This window comes from Pristis pectinata, chromosome 20, assembly GCF_009764475.1.
Source record: "Pristis pectinata isolate sPriPec2 chromosome 20, sPriPec2.1.pri, whole genome shotgun sequence".
Lineage (NCBI taxonomy): Eukaryota > Metazoa > Chordata > Chondrichthyes > Rhinopristiformes > Pristidae > Pristis > Pristis pectinata.
Window position 1 is genome coordinate 23125087 of NC_067424.1, and position 22728 is coordinate 23147814.

At 42.0% G+C, this 22728-nt stretch overlaps 1 protein-coding gene across 9 annotated transcripts in view; it reads left to right on the forward strand.

Moving 5' to 3' along the window:
* LOC127580822 (metabotropic glutamate receptor 4-like) overlaps positions 1 to 22728 on the forward strand; it is a 903581-nt gene that overhangs the window by 405766 nt on the left and 475087 nt on the right. For 8 of the 9 annotated variants that reach the window (XM_052034744.1, XM_052034738.1, XM_052034740.1 and 5 more), the window contains one exon: positions 21429 to 21564. The exons of the other annotated variant lie outside the window; for it this stretch is intronic. In XM_052034744.1, the coding sequence (XP_051890704.1) occupies positions 21429 to 21564 (136 nt within the window). The remainder of the gene's footprint in view (positions 1 to 21428; positions 21565 to 22728) is intronic. 9 annotated transcript variants of the gene reach the window in all.

Consider the following 22728-nt stretch of genomic DNA (forward strand, 5'->3'; position numbering starts at 1 on the left):
AATTGAATCACTAAACTGTAATTAACTCTTGCTCAGGAAAGCCAAACTTAACAGTAGGGGCAAACCCTAAGATTACATTGTAGGCTAATCAGCTATCTCTCAGAGTGATCTAATTTCCCTGTAATCCATACTTTACATGTGCCCATCACCACTTCACTAATTTTCCCAATGCCCCCCTAAATTAGGGATAATATACATTAGGCATATTAACTTATTAGCCAGCATGTCTTTGAGATGTGGGAGGAAATAGCACCAGCAAGCTTCACTCTGCTGTGCTGCTGGAATTGTGCATTTTGGAGCCAGATGACTGCAGCCATAAGTCAAAGCTCAAGTCAGAATGAGAGCTGAGCTCAAATTTGCCTTTTTTTACAGCTCACAAAGATAGCTCATCCTGTTGAACCTCCAACATAATCAGGTGGAGACAGCCCAAAGAAAAGAATGGCTGGCCAAAGGAAGTCAAATGAGGAAGGTAGAAGGCCAACAGGACCAGTTCCCAAAAGTGTTCAGAGAGCCATGGTCCAAGACCAACTGGCCAAAGAGTAACACAGCCAAAGGCTAACTGTCTTCTAAGGCAATGGTGATAGAAATCTGTCACCTTCAATGCACCGAGCTTCAGTTATAGTATGTGTCTTTGCCTTGACAGCCTACAGGGAAGATCACTGTCACATTCAACTTCTTGGTCAGTGGGCTATTTAAGGCACCTGCAGCCGATTTATGTTACTTTGCATTATTAGTCGTTCACCATACAGGACTTATCATGTGCGTTCAACTCAAGGAGAGAGGAATTCATCTTTTTCTTTTGTTAATCTTACTTCTCCTTGAGTAGAGAACTGAAGGTGTCACAGACATATCAATTTATCAGGAATGGGGGCTTCCGAAAGATGATCGATTGAACACATCTGGTGATCTGGGTTTTACTTATGAATCCAGACTTGTTCATAAACCATAAAGTCATCACACACTGAATGTACAGACATTATGTGACTATTGGTTGAAAATCCTTAAGACCAACATCATGTATAGGGGTCATAAGTGTGCATCATCACGTGATATCAGCTGCCTTATCAGGTGGATGGATGGCTCTTGGGGTAGGAACTCCCTGCTCAATCCTTGACTCTTGCTCCATTATGGACTTCTGGTCATGCTGAACCACGGAATTGCAATCACATCCAGAAAGTCGCCATGAGTCTTGTGGAAATGACATTCAAACTTGGTGATTCACCATGTGTAAATCTCAGTGATCAGATTTAATTTTGAAAGGTGGTGCTGTGTTTCTTCTGATCTTATCACCAGCAGACAGATCACAGAACAGGTAATTGCTGGGAAACGATTGCGTCTTTTTGCTGGCAGCAAGTTCCAGTCCGATATTCCATCAGCACTTCAATTTATTGATAAGTTCACATCTATTTTTCCATTGGTAATTGTAAATATTTTACATGAATATTCCCAAAGAGCACTGAAAATAAATGTTTAGTAAATTATAGTGCTGGTGACTTGATTAGGAGTGGTGATGGTTAAACTGCAATGATTTCATGAGCTTAAAATTTTAAAGCACTTGAACTATGGAGTTTTATGAAATTATAGTAGTTTCAGAGTAATGTTTGATGAATTCCAGCCAATCTGAATTTTATTATTTGTCTTTCTAGTTTTACTAGGAACCTGCTTGTAATGTGGCCAGGTGTTATTCATGATTATAAAATGTGAGGTACTGCTGTGATTATGGATAGTCATTAAGGGATTAGCTGATGCAATCTATTAAATACTTAACAGTGTACACATGCAGAAATACACTTAGCAGCTGAATTTTATGCCTGTGTTGATTATCAGCTTGTGAGCAAAGATTTTGGAAAATGCTACATGAATTACATTTACCATTCATTTCCATGGACATTACTGTTATCAAAGTTAAAGATCTACCTCTAACGCAGCCCAATATACTTACTGGTGGCACTCAAATGGTTAATCTAAAACTTTGCCTTTGTTTCTTTCAGTAACAGACAGTAACTCTTCACATTTTCTGCTACCATGTTACATTTATATAAAAATGTAGCAAGGAAATCAAAATTGAATTCAGCATTGAAATCATTATTTTGTGTAACAAGCACAATGACAGCATAACAATGTTTGTATGGGTTCCATAAGTTGAAACTTTTCTTAAATGTATGGGGAGCTTGAATGTCACCTTGTTCATCTGAAATAAAACAGTATAATCATGTTGTCCTTTAAGCTGCAATGGATCAAACCATGACCTCAGGCCCTCTAGATGGTCTGATAAGTAATTATAGGAGATCTACTAATTATCTAGTTTCCTCAGTTTAGGGGAACTATCATCAGTAACCCAAGAATTTCTGCTGTAGTAGAAACTCTGGCAATAATTAAATATGGCCATTGTTAGTGTGTGGGGAAAGAACAACCATTTGTAGTACAGAATAAAATGCCATAAGTTGTGAATTGCTATAAAACTTGATGATTTGAGTCATTCTATTGCACAAAAAATCAACATTTGCTCTGAGGCACCCTCAGAGTTTCATGAAATTGCAACATCTTCATTGTTGAAACAAATTACATTTTCCACAGGATGTTGGGGCTGGTGTATAACGATTTAACAGTCTCTTTAATGACAATAATCATGTTCCCACCATGTCATTCAAACTGGAAAGTCCAGAAAGAAGACAATCAAGTAACATTGTAGATACAACATTGTTCACAGAGAATCTTGATATTGTTCTTGCTCTCGTCTAATCTTGCTTTTCATTATTTCTTTCTTTGTATTGAATTTGGCTGCAATTCAGCTTCTTTCTTTTCTGTTGTTCCCCTTCTTTCTTTTCTAAGCATTGATTGGTTAAAGGGATAGAATGGTGGTCCCACCACTCATCAGATGTTCCATCGTCATCAGAGAACAATAGCGAGAATATTTTCAGTCAAAAAGCATAAAGAAAGGCAATGAAACTTGCAAGGTGTGCAGGGACTGTATTCTGAGCCCCACTATATGCTGAGCTTTCCAAAAGCCCAGAGGCTTAGTTCAAATTTTTAAGCGCCCTTGGGAATGTATGTGTTCTTTAAACTGAAACATTTGAAAACAGTTTTCACAGCACAACTTATTGTATCATGGGATGGACCAGTGGCACTTGGATCTGGAAACAGAGGGCTTTCAAATATAAGCTAGAATAACCAAACATTTTATTTTTTTTCCCCTGATTAAATTGTATTGCAGTTAAGCATGCTCTTGAAATGCGTACTAAAATGGAAGCAGTGCCAGTAAGATAAAACCAAGCTTCCTGTTACACATTTCTTTGTCAAACAGGAAAATCTGGTTTAAAAAATGATTATGGATTATTGGGTTATATGGCACATTTTGCTTCTGGAGCTGTGTGTTCAGCATTCTTTCACTTGTGCGATAGGTATTAATGCCCACAGTCTTTGTAGGCTTTCATGGTGAGAAAATGAGCAAGTGATTCAGCTGATTAAAACATCAATTGCTCACTTAATTACAGAAACTGAATCTGTAAGGTGAAATCCATCAAAAGGTTTCGGAAACAAGGAGGCAGTCCAGTTAGTGGAATATCTGACTAGTAGAGTTTTCAGTCTGACAAGCCTGGAGACCAAGTTAAGAGCAAGAACTGTAAGAACATACAATGTAGTTCAGGACTTGGGGGAATTCAGTGCCATAAAAGCAAAACATAATGCAGAGGCTTGGAATTTGTTATGAGGCCCTGGGTACCAGTAACTCTGACAAGCAGGTTTTCTTTTTATACATAAATGGACTTTTTTTTATTATTTATTGGGATATGTCAATGGGCACAATGAACAGGTCTTATCAAATCTAGATTATGCCTCAATGTCCAGAGTGCAGAATACAAACAAGATTTTAATTAAAATGAAAGGTTTGGGAGATGCTGCTGGAGTAGCTTAAACAAGTAAGGCAGTGCATTTTGTCGCTGGCTCACAATGCAGACATAAATTGCTGATGGTCAAGGAAGTGAACGTTTAGGGCATAGATGAAATGCAAATCAAGATGCCTGTTTTTTCTTGGAAGGTGTTGAGTTCTTCAGTATTATCGGAACTGTGCTGTCCATCTCACTCCTACCATGTGGCATGTAGATTGTGGAAACAATTAGGCAGTCAGGTGATATACTTCACTCATTGCAGAACTCTCAGCCTCTGACCTGCTCTTGTGCTTATGTGGCTGGTCTTGTTGAGTTGCTGGTCCATGGTGACCCCAGGATGTTGATGGTGAGGGGACTTGTCTTTGTCGTGGAGATGGTTAGATCTTTTATTTTTGGCATTTGTCTGCATGTTGCCTATTTCCACTGAATACAGGCCCGAAATGTTTTATTTTCTGAGGAGCTCAATTTTGCTAGGTTTAAATTCCAAAAGTCCCTTCCCAATGACACTGCAGGAGTTCCTCCATCAGAAGGATTTTAGTTTTTCAAGGGGATGATGCATCATCTCCTTCTCAAGGACAATTAAGGAAGAACAATAAATGCTGGTCATGCCAGCAATGCCTGTATACTATAAGTGAATCACGTGGAAGATGCCAGTGTTACAGCTAATACTGGAACAGCTTGGCTAAAGACGGAGAGTAAGTCTTCAGTGCTGCAGCCAGAATGTTGTCTGATCCCATAGCCTTGGCTATGTTCAGTGCTGTCAACTGTTTCTTGATATTATATGGAGGGAGTAGAACTGATTTGCTTCTGAGGAGGTGAGGAGATGAGAGGAAAGTCGAAATGTGTCATCCATGTGCAACTTTGGGCTGATTGTTGTAAATGCTTCAGCATTGTCCTTAACACAATCCTCGTCTGCAGCTTCATTGAGAATGAGAATGCTCTGGGAGCCTCCTTTTTCTTAGCTATTAATTTCCCTCTGCCCTCTTATCCACCCTCTCTCACCAGCCTTACTAATCTCAGAAAGTAGCTTGGGTAAAATTGAGCCTTAAGCAACTGTGAATGTAGATCTTGGCAAATGAACTCCAAGAAAAGAGAGAAGCATTGATGCTGGAGCACACAATGAGGGAGGCAGATCAAAATCACAGCATAGAGGGGAATAAAATGAGTTCACAAAGGTGTTCTGTGCCAGAGCTTGTTACCCTAATAATGCTTCTACAAGCTATTTTCCCTGTGCTCACTTTCCGTGCATGTGAAAATCAGAAGAGATCCAGAGAGCCCAGGCAATCTTAATAGTCACATCTAGGATTTACAGTGCCTGCTCCAAATCCCTCACTTTATTGCCTTTGCAGAGCAAGGACTATTTCTGTTGAGTCACAGATTTGGACTTCCATGTAATTCAGCGGCAGAACCTGCATTGGTTTTTAATTTGGATTGTTGAAAAACTCAGTCCTAAGGTGCTACAGAAAAACAACTATTTATCACTGATTTATTTTATTCCCCAAACTATTGTTTGAATTGCTTCGTAACAATTAAACTACAAATCAAATGTGCTCCACAGAGGTTCATTGCAATAGCATGAGAGATCCATCAAGATAATTACAATTTTAAAGCACTAAACAAATTTAAGGGAAGAAAATTAATTTTTGAACACCTCTGCAGGGTTATTGAAACATGTTTAGACTGATAGAGCACAGAATCTAATCTACTCATAATGTGCCTCACAAAAATTATTTTTTGTGAAATGAGAAACATTTTTGGAGAAAGGAAATAATTTCTAGTTAAATTATCCAGGGATAGATGAGGCTCTGACTTGGTGTCTCCAGTGAGTATTCCCTCTCAGCACACATTTGACAGAGTGATTTGCACCTTCTGGCATCACCTGTCTTTCTTTTCAACTAAATTCCAAAGCCACTGAACTATTTCACTTTGCCTATTCTTCTAAACTCCTTCTCTGTTTCAAATAATCCCACTTCCACTGTCATCTCCAATTACTCTCATCGGTCTTTAGAGATAGCATGGAAACAGGCCATTCGGCCCACCAGATCTGTGTTAGTCATCAGCCACCCATTTACACTAATCTTACGTTTATTTCATTTTCCCTACATTTTGATTAACTCACCCAAAAATTCTTCCATTCACCTGCACACTAGGGGCAATTTACAGTGGCCAAGTAACCTACCAACCTGGAGGAAACCCACACAGTCACAGGGAGAGTGGGTAAACTAACACAGACGGCACCTGAGGTCAGGATTGAACCGGGTCTCTGGCGCTGTGAGGCAGCAGCTCTTTGAGCTGCAACACTGTGTCACTCTTTCAAATGTAGCACTAAACCAAGATATAATCCACTCTCGTAGGGAAAGTAAAAGATTCCTTGACACTGTTTTGAAGGAGCAGTTCTAACCAATTCATTCCTAAAACAGATTATCTGGTTATTATTAGATTACAGTCTGCAAATTGGCTTTTTAAGTTTTCTGCATTAAAACAGACTTCATTGCAGGTCTATTAAGGGCACACAAAGAGAGATGTGAAAGGCATCATTGAAGTGTAAGTTTTTTTCTTCCGATGTGTGTTTCCAGCATTTTCTGTTTTTATTATAAAAGATTAGCAAGATCAAGGGAAAAAATCTATAAATTTATCTCCCTTCCATGAAAAATCCACAGGAGTACACTGAGCTGGATCTCTCCAATTTGAACATTTGTGCAGAGCAACAATGAAATAATATATAATTTGGCCGCACTTTAATTCTGAAGAAGCAGTGGCAGAGTATTTTATCGCCATGGTTACAGTAATAGTTGACCAATGTTTGGGCTTGGCTTATGGTCTGAAGTGTTACAATATGTTGTCTTTAGTTTAAAATACAGCTTCTCTTGTAACATTGAGGAACATTGAGATCCCAGTAATAGGGGTGATAATTATAAGTTGAAAATATGCTCTTAACATGCTGCTGATCTCAGTGTGTTATGTTTGCACCACAGCTTATTAATGGTCCTTTATCTCCATTGTAGTCCATTTTGGCAAAGACCAAAGTGGATCAGTTCAATGACATCTGTACTTTCCATATTTCTTTCAGTTGCATTTGTAATTTTTTTGCTATGCTGGTTTCCAAAGGCCACCTGAAAATGCAAAGTCTGAAATCAACTGTCTGAAATAATTCAGTAGCTGAGAAATTCTCTCTCACCTGAGGCTTCTGTCTTGTTCAGGGTACTTCTAATAAGATAGAAAGATCTGCTTACACTTGCACAATTGGTGTTTGTATATTACATGATGACACAGGTGTAAATGGCTTACAGCACAATATATGTGGGATCATTTTGGAGTTTATTTAACTGGAAAGTGTTATGACATAGAGCCATGGGGCATGAAATCGGTCTTTTGCCTCACTGAGTCTGTTTTGACCATCAAGCACCTATTTACATTTATCCAATATGAATCCCATTTTATTCTCCCAATATTCCCTTCAACTCTTCCCAGATTCCACCTTTCACCTACATACTAGGGGCAATTTACAATGACCAATTAATCTTCCAACCTGCACATTTTTGGGATGTGTGAGCAAACCAGAGCACCCTGAGGAAACCCATGCAATCACAAGAAGTTCAACCTCTCTGCAGGCAGTAGTGGAAGTCAGGATTGAACCCGGGTCACTGGCATTGTGAGACAGCAGCTCTACCAGCTGTTCCACTGTGCCACTCCACAATTTGTGTAGCAATGGACCAAATTCAATATTAATTACTTAACATTCAATTGATAAATTGGAAGAATGACTGGAGGTTGCAATTTTCCTGTTCTCTTCTATTACTGCAAACGTGGATGGACAGAACATCCTTTATTGGCAGCAGTGTTTGATATAACAATGCATCAAGGCCTTACGTGGTGCATTCAGTTCTTAAAGGTGCCCTTGCCATGCAGAAAGGGTGCTGTTGGATAGACAAAACATTGCACTGCAGTCCCGTTGCATTTGATGAGTTCCCCAGTTTCAGTTTGTTACAAAGGAATTGTATCCTTATACAGTACACACACATTGACTTTTGTGTTGATTCTTTCCTCGCTCTGTAATTTTAAATGAATGGGAAGTATTTCACATACAACAATTAGCTGATGTGAGGCACCTTTACTTTAAGTATATTTTCAGACAAAATCTGACGTTGAACAAGAAGATTTGGATGGAAAAATATTTGTCAGAGAGAGCAGACATAAGGGGCTCACCCACATCACATCCTGAGTCACACACTCATTCTGCTGATCTATTTAATCTAATGCCATTATCTAAATGGCCCAGGTAGAAATCTAATACCTACAGAAAGACACATGCAGAGCGGGGAGAAATATTAAATTCCTGAACTGATATCTCCCTCTCTGAAGCCCCAACAACACAATCATCTCCCCACACAACCCCAGACTCTGCTTTCCTCCTGATCTAACCTATCCCCATTAATCCTAGATTCCTAGGACCAACAAACTACTTCTGGGACTGTGGATGGTAAATACCACTCAGCCATGAAAGTCATTTGAGACTGGTTGGTCAATCTTGCATTATTTCTGCTTTAGGTACTTGTGAAACACAGGGAGCAAACCAAATTTGGATGCAATCTGGTTTCTGGGCAAAGTGCTTTGAACCTGCATGATTAATGCATTGGAAGCTGTTACTGTATGTTGTCCAGATTTGTGCCATGAAAGCATTTTGAGAATGCAGTGTGAAGCTACAATAGATTTTTAACGTTTTCTGGATGCATCATTAGAGGAAACAGCAATGTTATTGCCATAAATGAAAAGCAAAATATCTGAATTTCTACTTCAGAAACTACGTTCACAGGAAATTTTTCTGTTATCTGAATGACACTCCACATTTACAGAATTCCCTTGCTCTAGTATCTCAAATTCACTGCTTCTTTGCTGCTGCTGCAAAATTTAACAAACATTTGCTTTTCTTTACTTTTTTCATGGAAAAGTTAGAAATGGGGAGCAGCATATCTTTTCAAAATCAGTATAGGTTCTTACATTCACAAGTGGATTTTTATCTGACGAAGGGTCAGAGAGTTATACAGCACAGAAACAGGTCCTTCAGCCCAACTTGTCCAGGTCTTCCACCTGAAACGTTAACTCTCTTTCTCTTCCCACAGATGTGGCCTGACCTGCTGAGTATTTCCAGCATTTTGTGTTTTTATTTATTTTAATAATTCCATTATCTGAATGTTGTAAAATATCTGGAATGTTACAGCCACTTTTGAACACATTATATCATGAGTCAACAATTTCACCTCCAACACAAAGGGTGATATATCACAGCTCCATTCCCAGGGACTGAAGCACAACATCTACATGAGGGCAATGGTTTTGAATTTTCACCTGTTATGTCATGAGTTTGGGGACAGGTAATAGGTTAAATCCAGAAAAAATGTCAAGTATTCAGAATTGGCTCCAAGTTAATGAATTCTGCACAATTTTAATATGTTAAGTTGCATGTGTGCAACCCCTTGGGTGGGTGGCTAACGACCATATACTAATTGCTCAATTACAGCAATATTAATAGATTACTTTGACCGGAGGTCTCTGGCATTCCATTGCTGCAGAAAACTTGTGAATGAAAGAAAGATGAATTCATTGCAGCTGAAGCAATTATAAGTACACATCCTACTAAATATCCAGTGCCCACAGCTGCTTTCTCATCTGCACATTGAAAAGGTCTTCTTCAGAGTACCTTTACTGAGAGCTTGCTTTTCACAGTTCAAAGGTTTGCTGCGTCATATTGAGATGGGTTCTGTTTATGTTTGTGGAGGGTTGGACCTCATCTAAGGTGCACAATGACAACAGCAACCATGGCAACCTCCTGCTCACTGACCTCGCAATACTCCAAAGTAATCATAGGAGCAGGTTGGAGGAGTCAATGTATGTAACAGACACAAAAGGGTAATAGATTCCACACTCAGCTATATGTTACTCTCTACCTCTCTATTTCTCTTTCAATCTCTATCTCTCTATTTATCTATTTCTCTTTCTCCCTATCATACTATTCTATCTTTCTCCCTTTCGCTCTCTCTTTCCCCCCACCTCCCTGTGTCCCCATGTCCCACACTTCCCCACCACCACACCCCCACCTTCCCACTCCAACTTCCCCCATCTTCCCCCACCTTCTCCCCCACCTCCCACAACATCTCCTCCAACTTCTACCCCAGCATCTCCCCCACTTTTCTCCCCCACTTTTCTCCCCCACTTTTCTCCCCCACTTTTCTCCCCCACTTTTCTCCCCCACTTTTCTCCCCCACTTTCCCCCCCACCTTTCCCATCACCTTCCCCTAACCTTTCCCCCCAACCTTCCCCCAGATACCCCACATTTCTCCCCACCTTGCCTCCCAAGCTCACCCCACCTTCCCCCGCCTGCTTCCCCACTTTCCCCCAAACCCCCACCATTACCCAACACCCATCTTTCCCCATCATTCCCCCATCATTCCCCCCCACCTTCCCCACACCTTCGCCTCACCTTACCCCTACCTTACCTCCACATTCCCCTTACCTTTCCCCCACCTTCCCCCACCCACCTTCCCCCAAATTCCCCATCACCTTCCCCCTCACCCTCCTCCACCTCACCCCATGTTCCCCTCTACCTCCCCCTCAACTCCCCCCACCTCCCCCTCACCCCCCTCCACCTCACCCCATGTTCCCCTCTACCTCCCCCTCAACTCCCCCCACCTCCCCCTCACCCCCCTCCACCTCACCCCATGTTCCCCTCTACCTCCCCCTCAACTCCCCCCACCTCCCCCTCACCCCCTCCACCTCACCCCATGTTCCCCTCTACCTCCCCCTCAACTCCCCCCACCTCCCCCATGTTCCCCTCTACCTCCCCCTCAACTCCCCCCACCTCCCCCATGTTCCCCTCTACCTCCCCTCAACTCCCCCCCACCTCCCCCTCACCCCCCTCCACCTCACCCCATGTTCCCCTCTACCTCCCCCTCAACTCCCCCCACCTCCCCCTCACCCCCCTCCACCTCACCCCATGTTCCCCTCTACCTCCCCTCAACTCCCCCTCACCTCCCCCTCACCCCCCTCCACTTCACCCCATGTTCCCCTCTACTTCCCCATCTTCGCCTCATCTTCCCCCACCTACATTCCCCCAATCTCCCCACCTTCCCCTACCTCAACCCCACACCCCCACTTTTACCCCAACCTTTACCTCCACTACCCTTCCAACCCCCACTTACCCCCCAACCCCACACTTTCATCTCCCAACCCCCCCACCTTCCCCCTTCCCCCTACCTTAACCCCACACCCCCACTTTCACCCCCACCTTTACCCCCGCTACCCTGACCCCCCCCAGCCCCACTAGCCCCCACCAACCCCACACCTTTACCCCCAACCCCCATCTCTACCCACCTTCCTCCCCCACCTTCCCCCCTTCCCCACCACCCCTACACCCTACTCCCCACCTTCCCCCTCCCCCTTCCCCTCCCTCTTCCCTCCTCCCCTTCCCTCCTCCCCTTCTCATCCTCCCTCCCCTTCTCCTCCCCCTCCCACTTCCTCTCCCCTTCCCCCTCCCCTTCTCCTCCCCCTCCCCCCTCTCCTCCCCTTCCCCTCCCCACCTTCCCCCCCACCTTCCCTCCCTCTTTCTATCTTCCCCCCAACAATTCTCACCTTCCCCTGCTACCCTCCCCCCACCCTCCCCTCCACCTTCCCCTTGATCTCCTCAAAGCAGCACCTGCAGGATCAGTTTCTTTGTACACCAGTGTCTTCGGATGTCCAGTCAGTTGGTAGCAGTTCTTAGTCTGCTGCAAGATCCCTGCTGGATCAGGTGGCTCTGTGTTGACAGCGGCAACGTCACCACCAGCTTAATCAATTTTGCCTTTTGATCCATAAGGGCTCTCTGTTTCTCTATCAATCTCTATGTCTATCTTTCTTGACCTCTTTCTTTCCATCTCTCGACATCTCTCCCTCTATTTCTCTATGTATCCATGTTCTCCCAATCATTCCCTCACCCTGTCCCTACCTGCATCATTTTCCCACACACCACACTACCAACACATGCTCCAACGACCCTGCCTCCCCTTCCAAACGCACCACTTCTGCACATTAACATCCAATCCAATCTGGAGATGGTAAACTAAGATCTTAAAACAGATTACATCATAGATATCACTTTTGCTGCGGATATGTCTTGCTGTGGGCAGATTGGTTACTACATTTCCTATTCTACAGCATTAATAGCACTTCAAAGGTAATTGACTTAAAAGATTCTGAGACATTCTGAGATTGTGATATCTACTATATCAATGCAGGTTTTACTTTCCTTCAGTTCATGCCAGTAATAACAATGGCAGTATGCCTTTTCCACAAAGTCAGACAAATTAATTGCTTATTTCATGTGACCTTTATACAATAATCACCACAAAAGGACACCTGCCAATAGAGACAGACTGCATTAAAAGGGGAGATCTTTGAAATGTGCTGGATGGTTTATTTTCAGAAAACTTTTACATGCACGTTCTACAAAGTATTGCACTATTTTTTAAAAATCAGGAGTTAATCTACCCTGAAATTAATCTCAATAATGTGTAAGGCTCCGAGATGGCTTACTAAAATAATGAGTTCAGTTTCAATAACTCATCTAAGGATCATGAAGAAAATACTTTGAGTTCAATTAATGTTAATTCCATATATCTCTCAATATGGGAAGGCTTTATATGAATGTAATGTATTACTGTGTAAAGTGTTCCATCTGTATGATGCAGTCTTCAGACATGAAAAGTTAAAGTGATGTATGTTTTTGTCTGCTCAAAAGCATTGCATGATTTCATTGCTTAGTAAATACAAAATACATCTGGGTAACACGGTCATTCAGTGAAACTATTGCAAGCTCCTTCTTGAAGATGAAAAACACTATGATGCTGGAGGAACTCAGCAGGCCAGGCAGCATCCGTGGAGAAAAGCAGGCAGTCAATGTTTTGGGTCGGGACCCTTCTTCAGGGCTGAAGATAGGAAAAGGGGAAGCCCAATATGTAGGAGGGAAAAGCAGAGCAGTGATAGGTGGACAAAAGAGGGGAGGTGGGGTGGGCACAAGGTGGTGACAGGTAGATGCAGGTAAGAGACAGTGGTAGGCAGGTGTGGGGGAGGAGGGGAGAACAGATCCACTGGGGGATTGATCAAAGGTAAGGAGAGAAAGAAAAAAGAGGTAGAAAAGAGAGAGAGGGGCTAGGAAAGGGAAGAAAAAAAGAAGCATGGTGGGGAGGGGAGGGGAAGAGGTTTGTAGGGAAGTGGGGATGGGGATCACTTGAAGTGGGAGAATTCAGTGTTCATGCCATCAGGATGCAAGGTTCCAAGACAGAAAATGAGGTGCTGTTCCTCCAGTTTGAGCTCAGAATTCTCCTGGCAGTGCAGGAGACCGAGGACTGACATATCAGTGATAGTGTGGGAGGGGGAGTTGAAGTGACTGGCAACGGGGAGGTGCAGGTCGTGGTTACGGACAGAGAACAGGTGTTCTGCAAATGTAGAGGAGGCCACACTTTGAGCACCGAATGCAGCAAATGATATTAAGGGAGGTGCAAGTAATTCAGTTTCTTGAAGATAACCGAATTAAAGCTCTGCAAGTGCTTGAAAGGTAATTGGCAGCATTTTGGCACTGCAATAAATTTTGAGCCATGGCCAGCTCATGAGTGTTTGAAATTCATGATGCATTATTCATCTTTAGTAAACACCAGTAATGAACGCTTTAAAACATCTTTAATCCAATCCACTTGTTGGGGTAACTGTTCAGATTTCATCGGTTGCCAGTGTTATACTCTTCTCGTGAATTCATCTGATGTGCAAAACAAATTCCTGACTCAGCTTGTTTAGTTTCCTGCCAAACAGGTTAATTTAAAGTTTGGATGACAGCTGTCAAATTACATTAATTCCATACACATGCCAAACGAAGACCACCACCAATGAGTGCCTAACTATCTCCCTGTGATATTCAGTGTCAAAATCATTGCTGAATGTTCAGACATCAATATCCCAGGAGATGCAAGGTATGCTGGCAGAGCAGTTGTTACTGGACCAGTATCCAGATGCCTACAATAATGATCCTGAGTCATGAATTCACATCACACACACTGACAAACTTAAGTTCAGTTTATTATATAAATCTGGTATAGATATTAAATATTTACTAGTCACATGTACATCGAACACACAGTGAGGTGCATCTTTTTGCGTTACTGAGAATGTGCTGGGGGCAGCTCGCAAGTGTTGCCACTCTTCCATCGCCAACGTAGCTTCTAACCTGTATGTCTTTGGAATGTGGGAAGAAACCAGAGCACCCAGAGAAAACCCATGCAGACACTGGGAACACGTACAAACTTCTTAAAGACAGCGGCGGGAATTGAACTCAGGTCACTGGTGCTATAATAGCGTTACACTAACCACTACACTACCATGCTACCATATACAGAATATAAAGCTAGTATCAATAATGTTGGATCCATCTGGTTCAACAGTGCCCTTTAGAGGAGATCTGCCATCCATACCCAGCCTGGCCTCTATGTGACACCAGATCCATCAATGTGATTACTTTTGACTGCCTTCTGAAATGCCCTAACCAAGCAAATCAGTGGTATGTGTAATAGGTACTGGTCAAGCATTTCAAGAACAAATAAGTAGAAACATACATTGATCAGAAACATTCAGTATCACCGATTGAAGGCAATGCTGTAACACCAGTAAAGCTTCCCTATCAACTACAGATTGTGACAATTAGCTCTTCACTTGCCTAAATCCAGTCTAGTCTAGAGACCTAACATCATCCAAATCACAACAGTCCCCTTGGTCAGCATCCTATCTGCAAGCTTAACTATCTAATCTCTCCACTATCACCATGCTATTGCAACAGTATAAATTCTCTAAGGCTTCACTGCTTTAGCTCAGCAGGATTTCTCTGGGAATATCATCCAAATCTATGGCCTTCCCATCCAGAAGGATCAAGGATAATTGATGATTAGGAACACCATTTCTGTCACCTATCATTCTGACTTGGAATAGGTCAAAATTTATAGGAATGGGTAGTAAATTGGAGTCTTTCGCCATTTCCCACAGAATGATTTGCAAGTGATACCCCCTTAAATTGTTGTCAGATTAAGTTCTGATATCTTTGTTGTTTTTGTTACCTTGAACCATGTAGAATTCCTAATTAGAATATTATGTCAGGAAAGAACATCATCTAGCAATGTACATGTTCCAAAGTCATTGCGGCATTCACGATCAGTCAGGAAAGCTGCTTGTTGCAGTTTTAATTCCCATGACTGCTTCCCAATGACAGTGTATACCTCAATATCAACAGCTGCACATTCGTCTGCTTGTCAATCCATAGATGCTGCCTCATTGACCTGTGCTTCAAAATGCTTTGTTTGTGCCCTGTTGAAAACACAAAAGAGGCTCAGTAAAGACTGCACTTCTTAGCTTACTTTGCTTAATGTCATCAAAAAGATGAGATGATGATGTACAATATTAAAATTATAATAAATCAGATTATGAATATCTGGAAAAGCATTGCAAATCTACTCCCTCAATGTAAGTGTCAGTAATGTTTAAAATAAATTTGAAATGCTAATGTGCTTGTCAAGTTATAAGTCTCACCAAGTTGTTACTTTGCAATGATTGTAAAGTATTGAGTTTGACAAAAAGCACTCAGTTTGTGGATAAAACCAAAGAATGGCATCCCGTTTTGAAACTTTGTTATAATGGAATGTGGGAATGCACAACAGCAGTGAATTAAAAAAAAACTTTCATTCAATTGTCCAACCCTAGAGTTTAAAACTTTGTTAAATGTGACAGTTGGAATTTCCTAGATGGTAGATATTCAGAAATTATGGCAGGTTTTAAGCTGATCTTGGCAAAGGCAACGTATTGAAGCTGAAGTTGGAAAAGGCCCTTGAGGAATATAAAGGAAGTGGAAGGAATTAGGAGGGTTAAAAGGGGTCATGAAACGTCCTTGGAAAATAGGATTAAGGAGAATTTCAAGGCATTTTACATGTATATTAGGAGCCAGAGGGTAGCTAGGCAAGGGGTAGGATCACTTGGGGACAAAGGAGAGAACTTATGCCTGGAGGCAGAGCAAGTGAGCAAGGTCCTAAGTGAGTACTTCACATCAGCATTCACCAAGGAGAAGTACATGGATGATGGTGAGACCAGGGAGGGCTATGTTGATGTTCTAGCGCATGTTGATATTAAGTAAGGGGAGGTGTTGGGTGTCTTGGATAAATCCCTGGGCCTGATGGAATCAATCCCAGGAGAATAAGGGAGGCAAGTAGGAGATTACTGGGGCCTTGACAGAGATCTTTGTATCCACAGGCAAAGTTCCAGAAGACTGGAGAACAGCCACTGCTGTTCCTTTGTTTAAGAAGGGCAACTGGGATTAGCAGGAAATTATAGGCCAGTGAGCTGTACATCAGATTAAGGAAGAATATTGGAGAAGATTCTTAGGTACAGGATTTACTCACATTCGGAAAAGCATGGACTTAATAGCAGTCATCAGCACAGCTTTGTGCAGGGGAGATCATGTGTCACAAATTTGGTTCGGTTTTTTTGAGGAGGTGACGAAGATGATTGATGAGGTGATAGTAATGGATGTTGTCTATGTAGACTTCTGTAAAGCATTTGACAAGGTGCCTCAAGCTAAGCAGATCCAGATGTTTAAGTCACATGGGATCCATGATGAGTTGAATACAAGATTGGCTTGGTCATAGAAGACAGAGTGTAGTGGTGGATGAGTGTTTTTATGACTGGAAGTCTGTGACCAATGATGTTCTGTGAGGATTAGTGCTGGTATCTCTATTGTTTGCAATATTTATATATAAATAATTTGGATGAAAATGTAGGTTGTCTGATTCGTAAGTTTGCACATGACACAAAAACTGGTGGAGATGTGAAAGGTGAGGAAAATTGTCAAAGAATACAGCAGGAATTTGGGTAGAGAAATTGCAGATGAAGTTTAATCCAGACAAGTGTGAGGTGGTGCATCTTGGGAGATCAAATGCAAGAGGAAACTATATAGTTAACAGCAGGACCCTTTGGAGCATTGATGTACAGAGGAATCCTGGGGTCCAAGTCCATGGCTCCATATAAGTGGCAACACAAATGGATTGGGTGGTGGAGAAGGCGTACAACATGCTTTTCTTCATTGGTTGGGGCATTGAGTACAAAAGTTGGCAAGTCATGTTGCAGCTGTATCAAAGTTTGGCTAGGCCACATTTGGAGTACTGTGTGCCGTTCTGGTCAACACACTACAGGAAGGTTGTGCTGGCTTTGGAGAGGGTGCAGAGGAGGTTCACCAGGATGTTGTCTGGATTGGAGTGTATTAAGGAGAGATTGGAGAAATTTGGATTGTTTTCTCTGGAGTGTTGGAGATAATGTCTAACTACTTACCCTATCTATGCCTCTCATAATGTTGTGAACTATCATTGGTACATAAAATTATGAGAGGCATAGATAGGGTAGATAGTTAGAGCCTTTTTCCCAGAGTGGAGATATCAACTACTAAAGAGCATAGCTTTAAGGTGAGAGGGGAAAGTTTAAAGGAGATGAACAGGGCAAGTTTCTTATACAGAGTGGTAAGTGCATGGAACATGCTGCCAGGGAGATGGTAGAAGCAGATATGATAGCAGCATTTAGCAGGCATTTGATAGACACATGGACAGGCAGGGAATTGAGGGATGTGGACCACATGCAGGCAAATGGGATCAATTAGATTGGCATCATAGTTAGCACAGACAAGGTGAGCCAAACAGCCTGTTACTATTCAATGTTTTGTGTTCCACATATATCAGACTCTCCTGCAGTGTTCAGTTTTCAATGCAGCCAAAGGCATCACTGCTGATGGGGAATGGAAATGGGAGATGCTGTCTTTTGCCAAGGTGCCACACTATCAGAGTCTCTTGATTCTGTTTTACTTCCTCTATGTAGAAAATGGTGGCTGGTCCAGGAGCCCAGTCCTTCTGAGCACATGCGGAGTGGATAAAATATATCCAATTGCATTTTGGTTGTTTACTGTTCAGGTATCAGTCAGGAATTGGGCAGAATATCACTGCCAAATTCCAGTCTCTGATTAGCCTGGATCTTATTGGATCTGCCTGGTTGCCTGCAGTTAATGGCCATGGTGCCAACCTACACACAAACACCTGGTCCAGGTGCAGACCATCCTGTTCATTCTGGAGTTAAGAGGTGAGGTCCTGATGGCAAGACGATGGTAAAAAGATCCCACTCCTCAAATGCCCCAAGGGGCTTTGATAGAAAATAATTAGGAAGCCAAATGCAGTGGAGTGGAGCTTTGCCTACTGTTAAAGCCTGTGAATGAATAGAAATATTCTTGAATGCCTTTTGCATTCAAAGACATTAAGATAGGATTTCTTTATTAGTCATAAAGAACACTACAGCACAGAAAACAGGCCATTTGGCCCTTCTAGTCTGTGCCATAACTTTATTCCGCTAGTCCCATTGACCTGCACCCAGTTCATAGCCCTCCAGACCTCTCCCATTCATGTATCTATCCAATTTATTCTTAAAACTTAAGAGTGAGCCCGCATTTACCACGTCAGATGGCAGCTCGTTCCACATTCCCACCACTCTTTGAGTGAAGAAATTACCCCTAATGTTCCCCCTAAATCTTTCCCCTTTCACCCCAATGCCATGTCCTCTTGTACTTATCTCTCCTAATCTAGGTGGAAAGAGCCTACGTGCATTTACTCTGTCTATACCCCTCATAATTTTGTAATCCTCTATCAAATCTCCCCTGATTCTTCTGCGCTCCAAGGAATAAAGTCCTAACCTATTCAATCTTTCTCTGTAACTCAACTCTTGAAGTCCAGCAATATTCTAGTAAATCTTCTCTGCATTCTTTCAATCTTACAAATATCCTTCCTATAGTTAGGTGACCAGAACTGCACACAATACTCCAAATTTGGCATCACCAATGTCTTATGCAACGTCACCATAATATCCCAACTCCTATACTCAATACTTTGATTTATGAATGCCAGGATGCCAAAAGCCTTCTTTACAACCCTGTCTACCTGTGATGCCACTTTCAGGGAATGATGTATCTGAACTCCCAGATCCCTTTGTTCCTCTGCACTCCTCAATGCCCTACCATTTACTTTGTCTGTCCTACCTTGATTTATTCTTCCAAAATGCAACGCCTCACTCTTGTCTGCATTAAATTCCATCTGCCATTTTCTGGCCCATTTTTCCAGTTGGTCCAGATCCCTCTGCAAGCTTTGAAAGCGTTCCTCGCTGTCAATAACACCTCCAATCTTAGTGTCATCAGCAAACTTGCTGATCCAATTTACCACATTATCATCTAGATCATTGATATATACAACAGACAACAATGGCCCCAGCACAGATCCCTGAGGCACACCACTAGTCACAGGCCTCCAGTCTGAGAAACAATCATCCATTACCACTCTCTGTCTTCTCCCACACAGCCAATTTCGAATCCATCAAAATCCATCATGTACATCAAAACACGCAGTGAAATACATCTTTTGCATAGAGTGTTCTGGGGGCAGCCCGCAAATATCGCCATGTTTCCAGCGCCAACATAGCATGCCCACAACTTCCTAACTTGTATGTCTTTGAAATATGGGAGGAAACCCACGCAGACAAGGGGAGAACGTTCAAACTCCTCACAGACAGTGGCTGAAATTGAACCCGGATCGCTGGCACTGTAATAGCGTTACGCTAACTGCTACACTACTGTGCCTGCCTAAAAAAATCTATTAAAAGTTATGTAACAACCAACTATTATTGGTATTTGCATTGGTTTATTATTGTCACTTGTACCAAGGTACAGTAAAAAGCTTGTCTTACAAATCGATCGTACAGGTCAATTCATTACACAGTGCAGTTACATTGAGTTAGTACAGAGTACATTGATGTAGTACAGGTAAAAACAATAACAGTACAGAGTAAAGTGTCACAGCTACAGAGAAAGTGCAATGCAATAAGGTGCAAGGTCACAACAAGGTAGATTGTGAGGTCAGAGTCCATCTCATTGTATAAAGGAACCATTCAATAGTCTTATCGCAGTGGGGTAGAAGCTGTCCTTAAGTCTGGTAGTATGTGCCCTCAGACTCCTGTATCTTCTACCCGATGGAAGAGGAGAGAAGAGAGAATGTCCCGGGTGGGTGGGGTCTTTGATTATGCTGGGTGCTTCACTAAGACAATGAGAGGTAAAGACAGAGTCCAAGGAGGGGAGGCTGGTGTCCGTGATGCGCTGGGCTGTGTCCACAACTCTCTGCAGCTTCTTGCGGTCCTGGGCAGAGCAGTTGCTGTACCAAGCCGTGATACATCCAGATAGGATGCTTTCTATGATGCATTGGTAAAAGTTGGTGAGAGTCAAAGGGGACAAACCAAATTTCTTTAGCCTCCTGAGGAAGTAGAGGCGCTGGTGAGCTTTCTTGGCTGTGGTATCTACGTGATTTGACCAGCACAGGCTGTTGGTGATGTTCACTCCCAGGAACTTGAAGCTCTCAACCCTCTCGACCTCAGCACCATTGATGTAGACAGGTGCATGTACACCGCCCCCTTTCCTGAAGTCAATGACTAGCTCTTTAGTTTTGTTGATATTGAGGGAAAGGTTGTTGTCATGACACCATTCCACTAAGCTCTCTATCTCCTTCCTATACTCCGACTCATCGCTGTTTGAGATACGGCCTGCAACGCTGGTATCATCTGCAAACTTGTAGATGGAGTTAGAGCGGAATCTGGTCACACAGTCATGAGTGTATAGGGAGTAGAGTAGAGGGCTGAGGACACAACCTTGTGGGGCACCAGTGTTGAGAATAATCATGCCGGAGGTATTGCTGCCTATCCTCACTGATTGCGGTCTGTTTGTTAGAAAGTCAAGGATCCAGTTACAGAGGGAGGTGTTGAGTCCTAGGTCTTGGAGTTTGGTGACAAGCTTGCTTGGAATTATTGTATTGAAGGCAGAGCTGTAGTCAATAAACAATAGTCTAACGTATGTGTCTTTACTGTCCAGATGCTCCAGAGCTGAATGTAGAGCCAGGGAGATGGCATCCGCTGTAGACCTGTTTTGCTGATAGGTGAATTGCAATGGGTCCCTCTCACTCTAGGGGGAGTCTGTGTGGCCCAGTCACTGAAGATTCCACGAGACCCAAAACGAGCAGAGTTTGACAAAATTATCAAGCGTCTATTAAAAACCCAACAAATACATTATAACATGTAAAAATCATTTAAAATACTAAAATAAAGTAAAATGATTAAAATAAAGCCATACTGTCACTGTTCCCCTGGATGGAAATCCCCTTTGAATAGAAGGGCTCAGTGAGGTGCTTAATTTTGCTGCTTTTCTAACAACCCTTGGAGTTTTTGTTGTCAATATTTTCCAATGCTATTGATAACTGAACTAATTTTAAATTTGCTGTTAGTTGCATTTAGTCAATAAGTGTCCCATTTTACAACACTGATATTGTATTCTCATGCTCCATAGTATTTTGCAAACCCAGAATCCTCCCCAACTGATCTCAAGCTGAAACTTTTCTTTTAAACCTCTCACTCTAGGTGGAGTCTGTGTGGCCCAGTCACTGAAGATTCCACGAGACCCAAAACGAGCAGAGTTTGACAAAATTATCAAGCGTCTTCTGGAAACTCCCAATGCACGTGGAGTCATTATATTTGCAAATGAAGATGACATCAGGTAAGTTCTGACACAGTGGATGAAAGAAGTATCAAATTTATGGAGCTTCATGTTAGGTGGCAACATTTATAGATAACTACCAACTAGGCAGGGAAACTAAATTAAAGAAGGGATTCAGTTGGATACAGTAGTCTTGACCACAGGTATTTATTACAGATAAAGAAGAAGAATTGGACATGTGAAGCAACAGAAAGAACTTCATGCATATATCCCATTGAAAACCGAATACTTGAAGATGTTTTAAATCTAAAATAAAAAGAGAGAATCCTTGAAATACCCAGCAGCGAATCTAGCATCTATGGAGAGAGGAACAGAATTAATTTTTCAGCTCTGTAATCTGCCCTCAAAGGAGTGTTATGGATCCAAAGTAGAGAGGTCAGGGACAGGTCAGTTGCAGCTTCTGAGGATGGCTCATTAGCCTGAAATGTTGCTTCCCTCTCTGCAGTGAAAAACTGACCTGCTGGATGTTTTCAACATTTTCTCTTTTTGTTTCAAAAATTTATCATCCAAAGCATTTTCCCTTTCTATTTTTACATCAACTCATCTGAAGTGGAAAACTGTACTAATTTAAATCAAAATAATGAATCAACAGATCAGCATTTCATCTCTTCACCTGCAACAACATGTTACAAAAAATCTAATTAACCACTTCAAATGTAAGTCACATTCTATTCAGCAAGATGATATTTAAAAATAATGATAAATGCCATCTTATTCATCGTTAAGGATTCTAAGGAAAAATAATAACCTGATTGTGCTGGTTTGGTTCCTCTGCTCATGTTGGTGCTGATGGACCCTGGATGCTTGCAGTCACCTGGGTCTGAACTAGAATGCTGGCAGCACAAAACAGAGGTCCTGCCCTTGAACTGGACATCTCAGTTGGCAAAGCTGGGCATGGAGCTTTGACTCATTTTAGGTCATTTTAATAGTTTTTATATGTCTCTCCCTCATTCAGAAACATTAAAATTATTAACATGAAGTAATTAAAATAGTTTTAATAATAAAGGCAATTAAGATTAATTAAACACACATAAATGATTTAAATAGATAAAAATAAAGAAAAAAAATAATTGAATAACAAAACATCTTTCCTTCCCCTTTGCCTCCTAAATGTATGCCCATTCAAACCCAATAAAATCGGTGGAGATTTGTATTCTGTGCCTG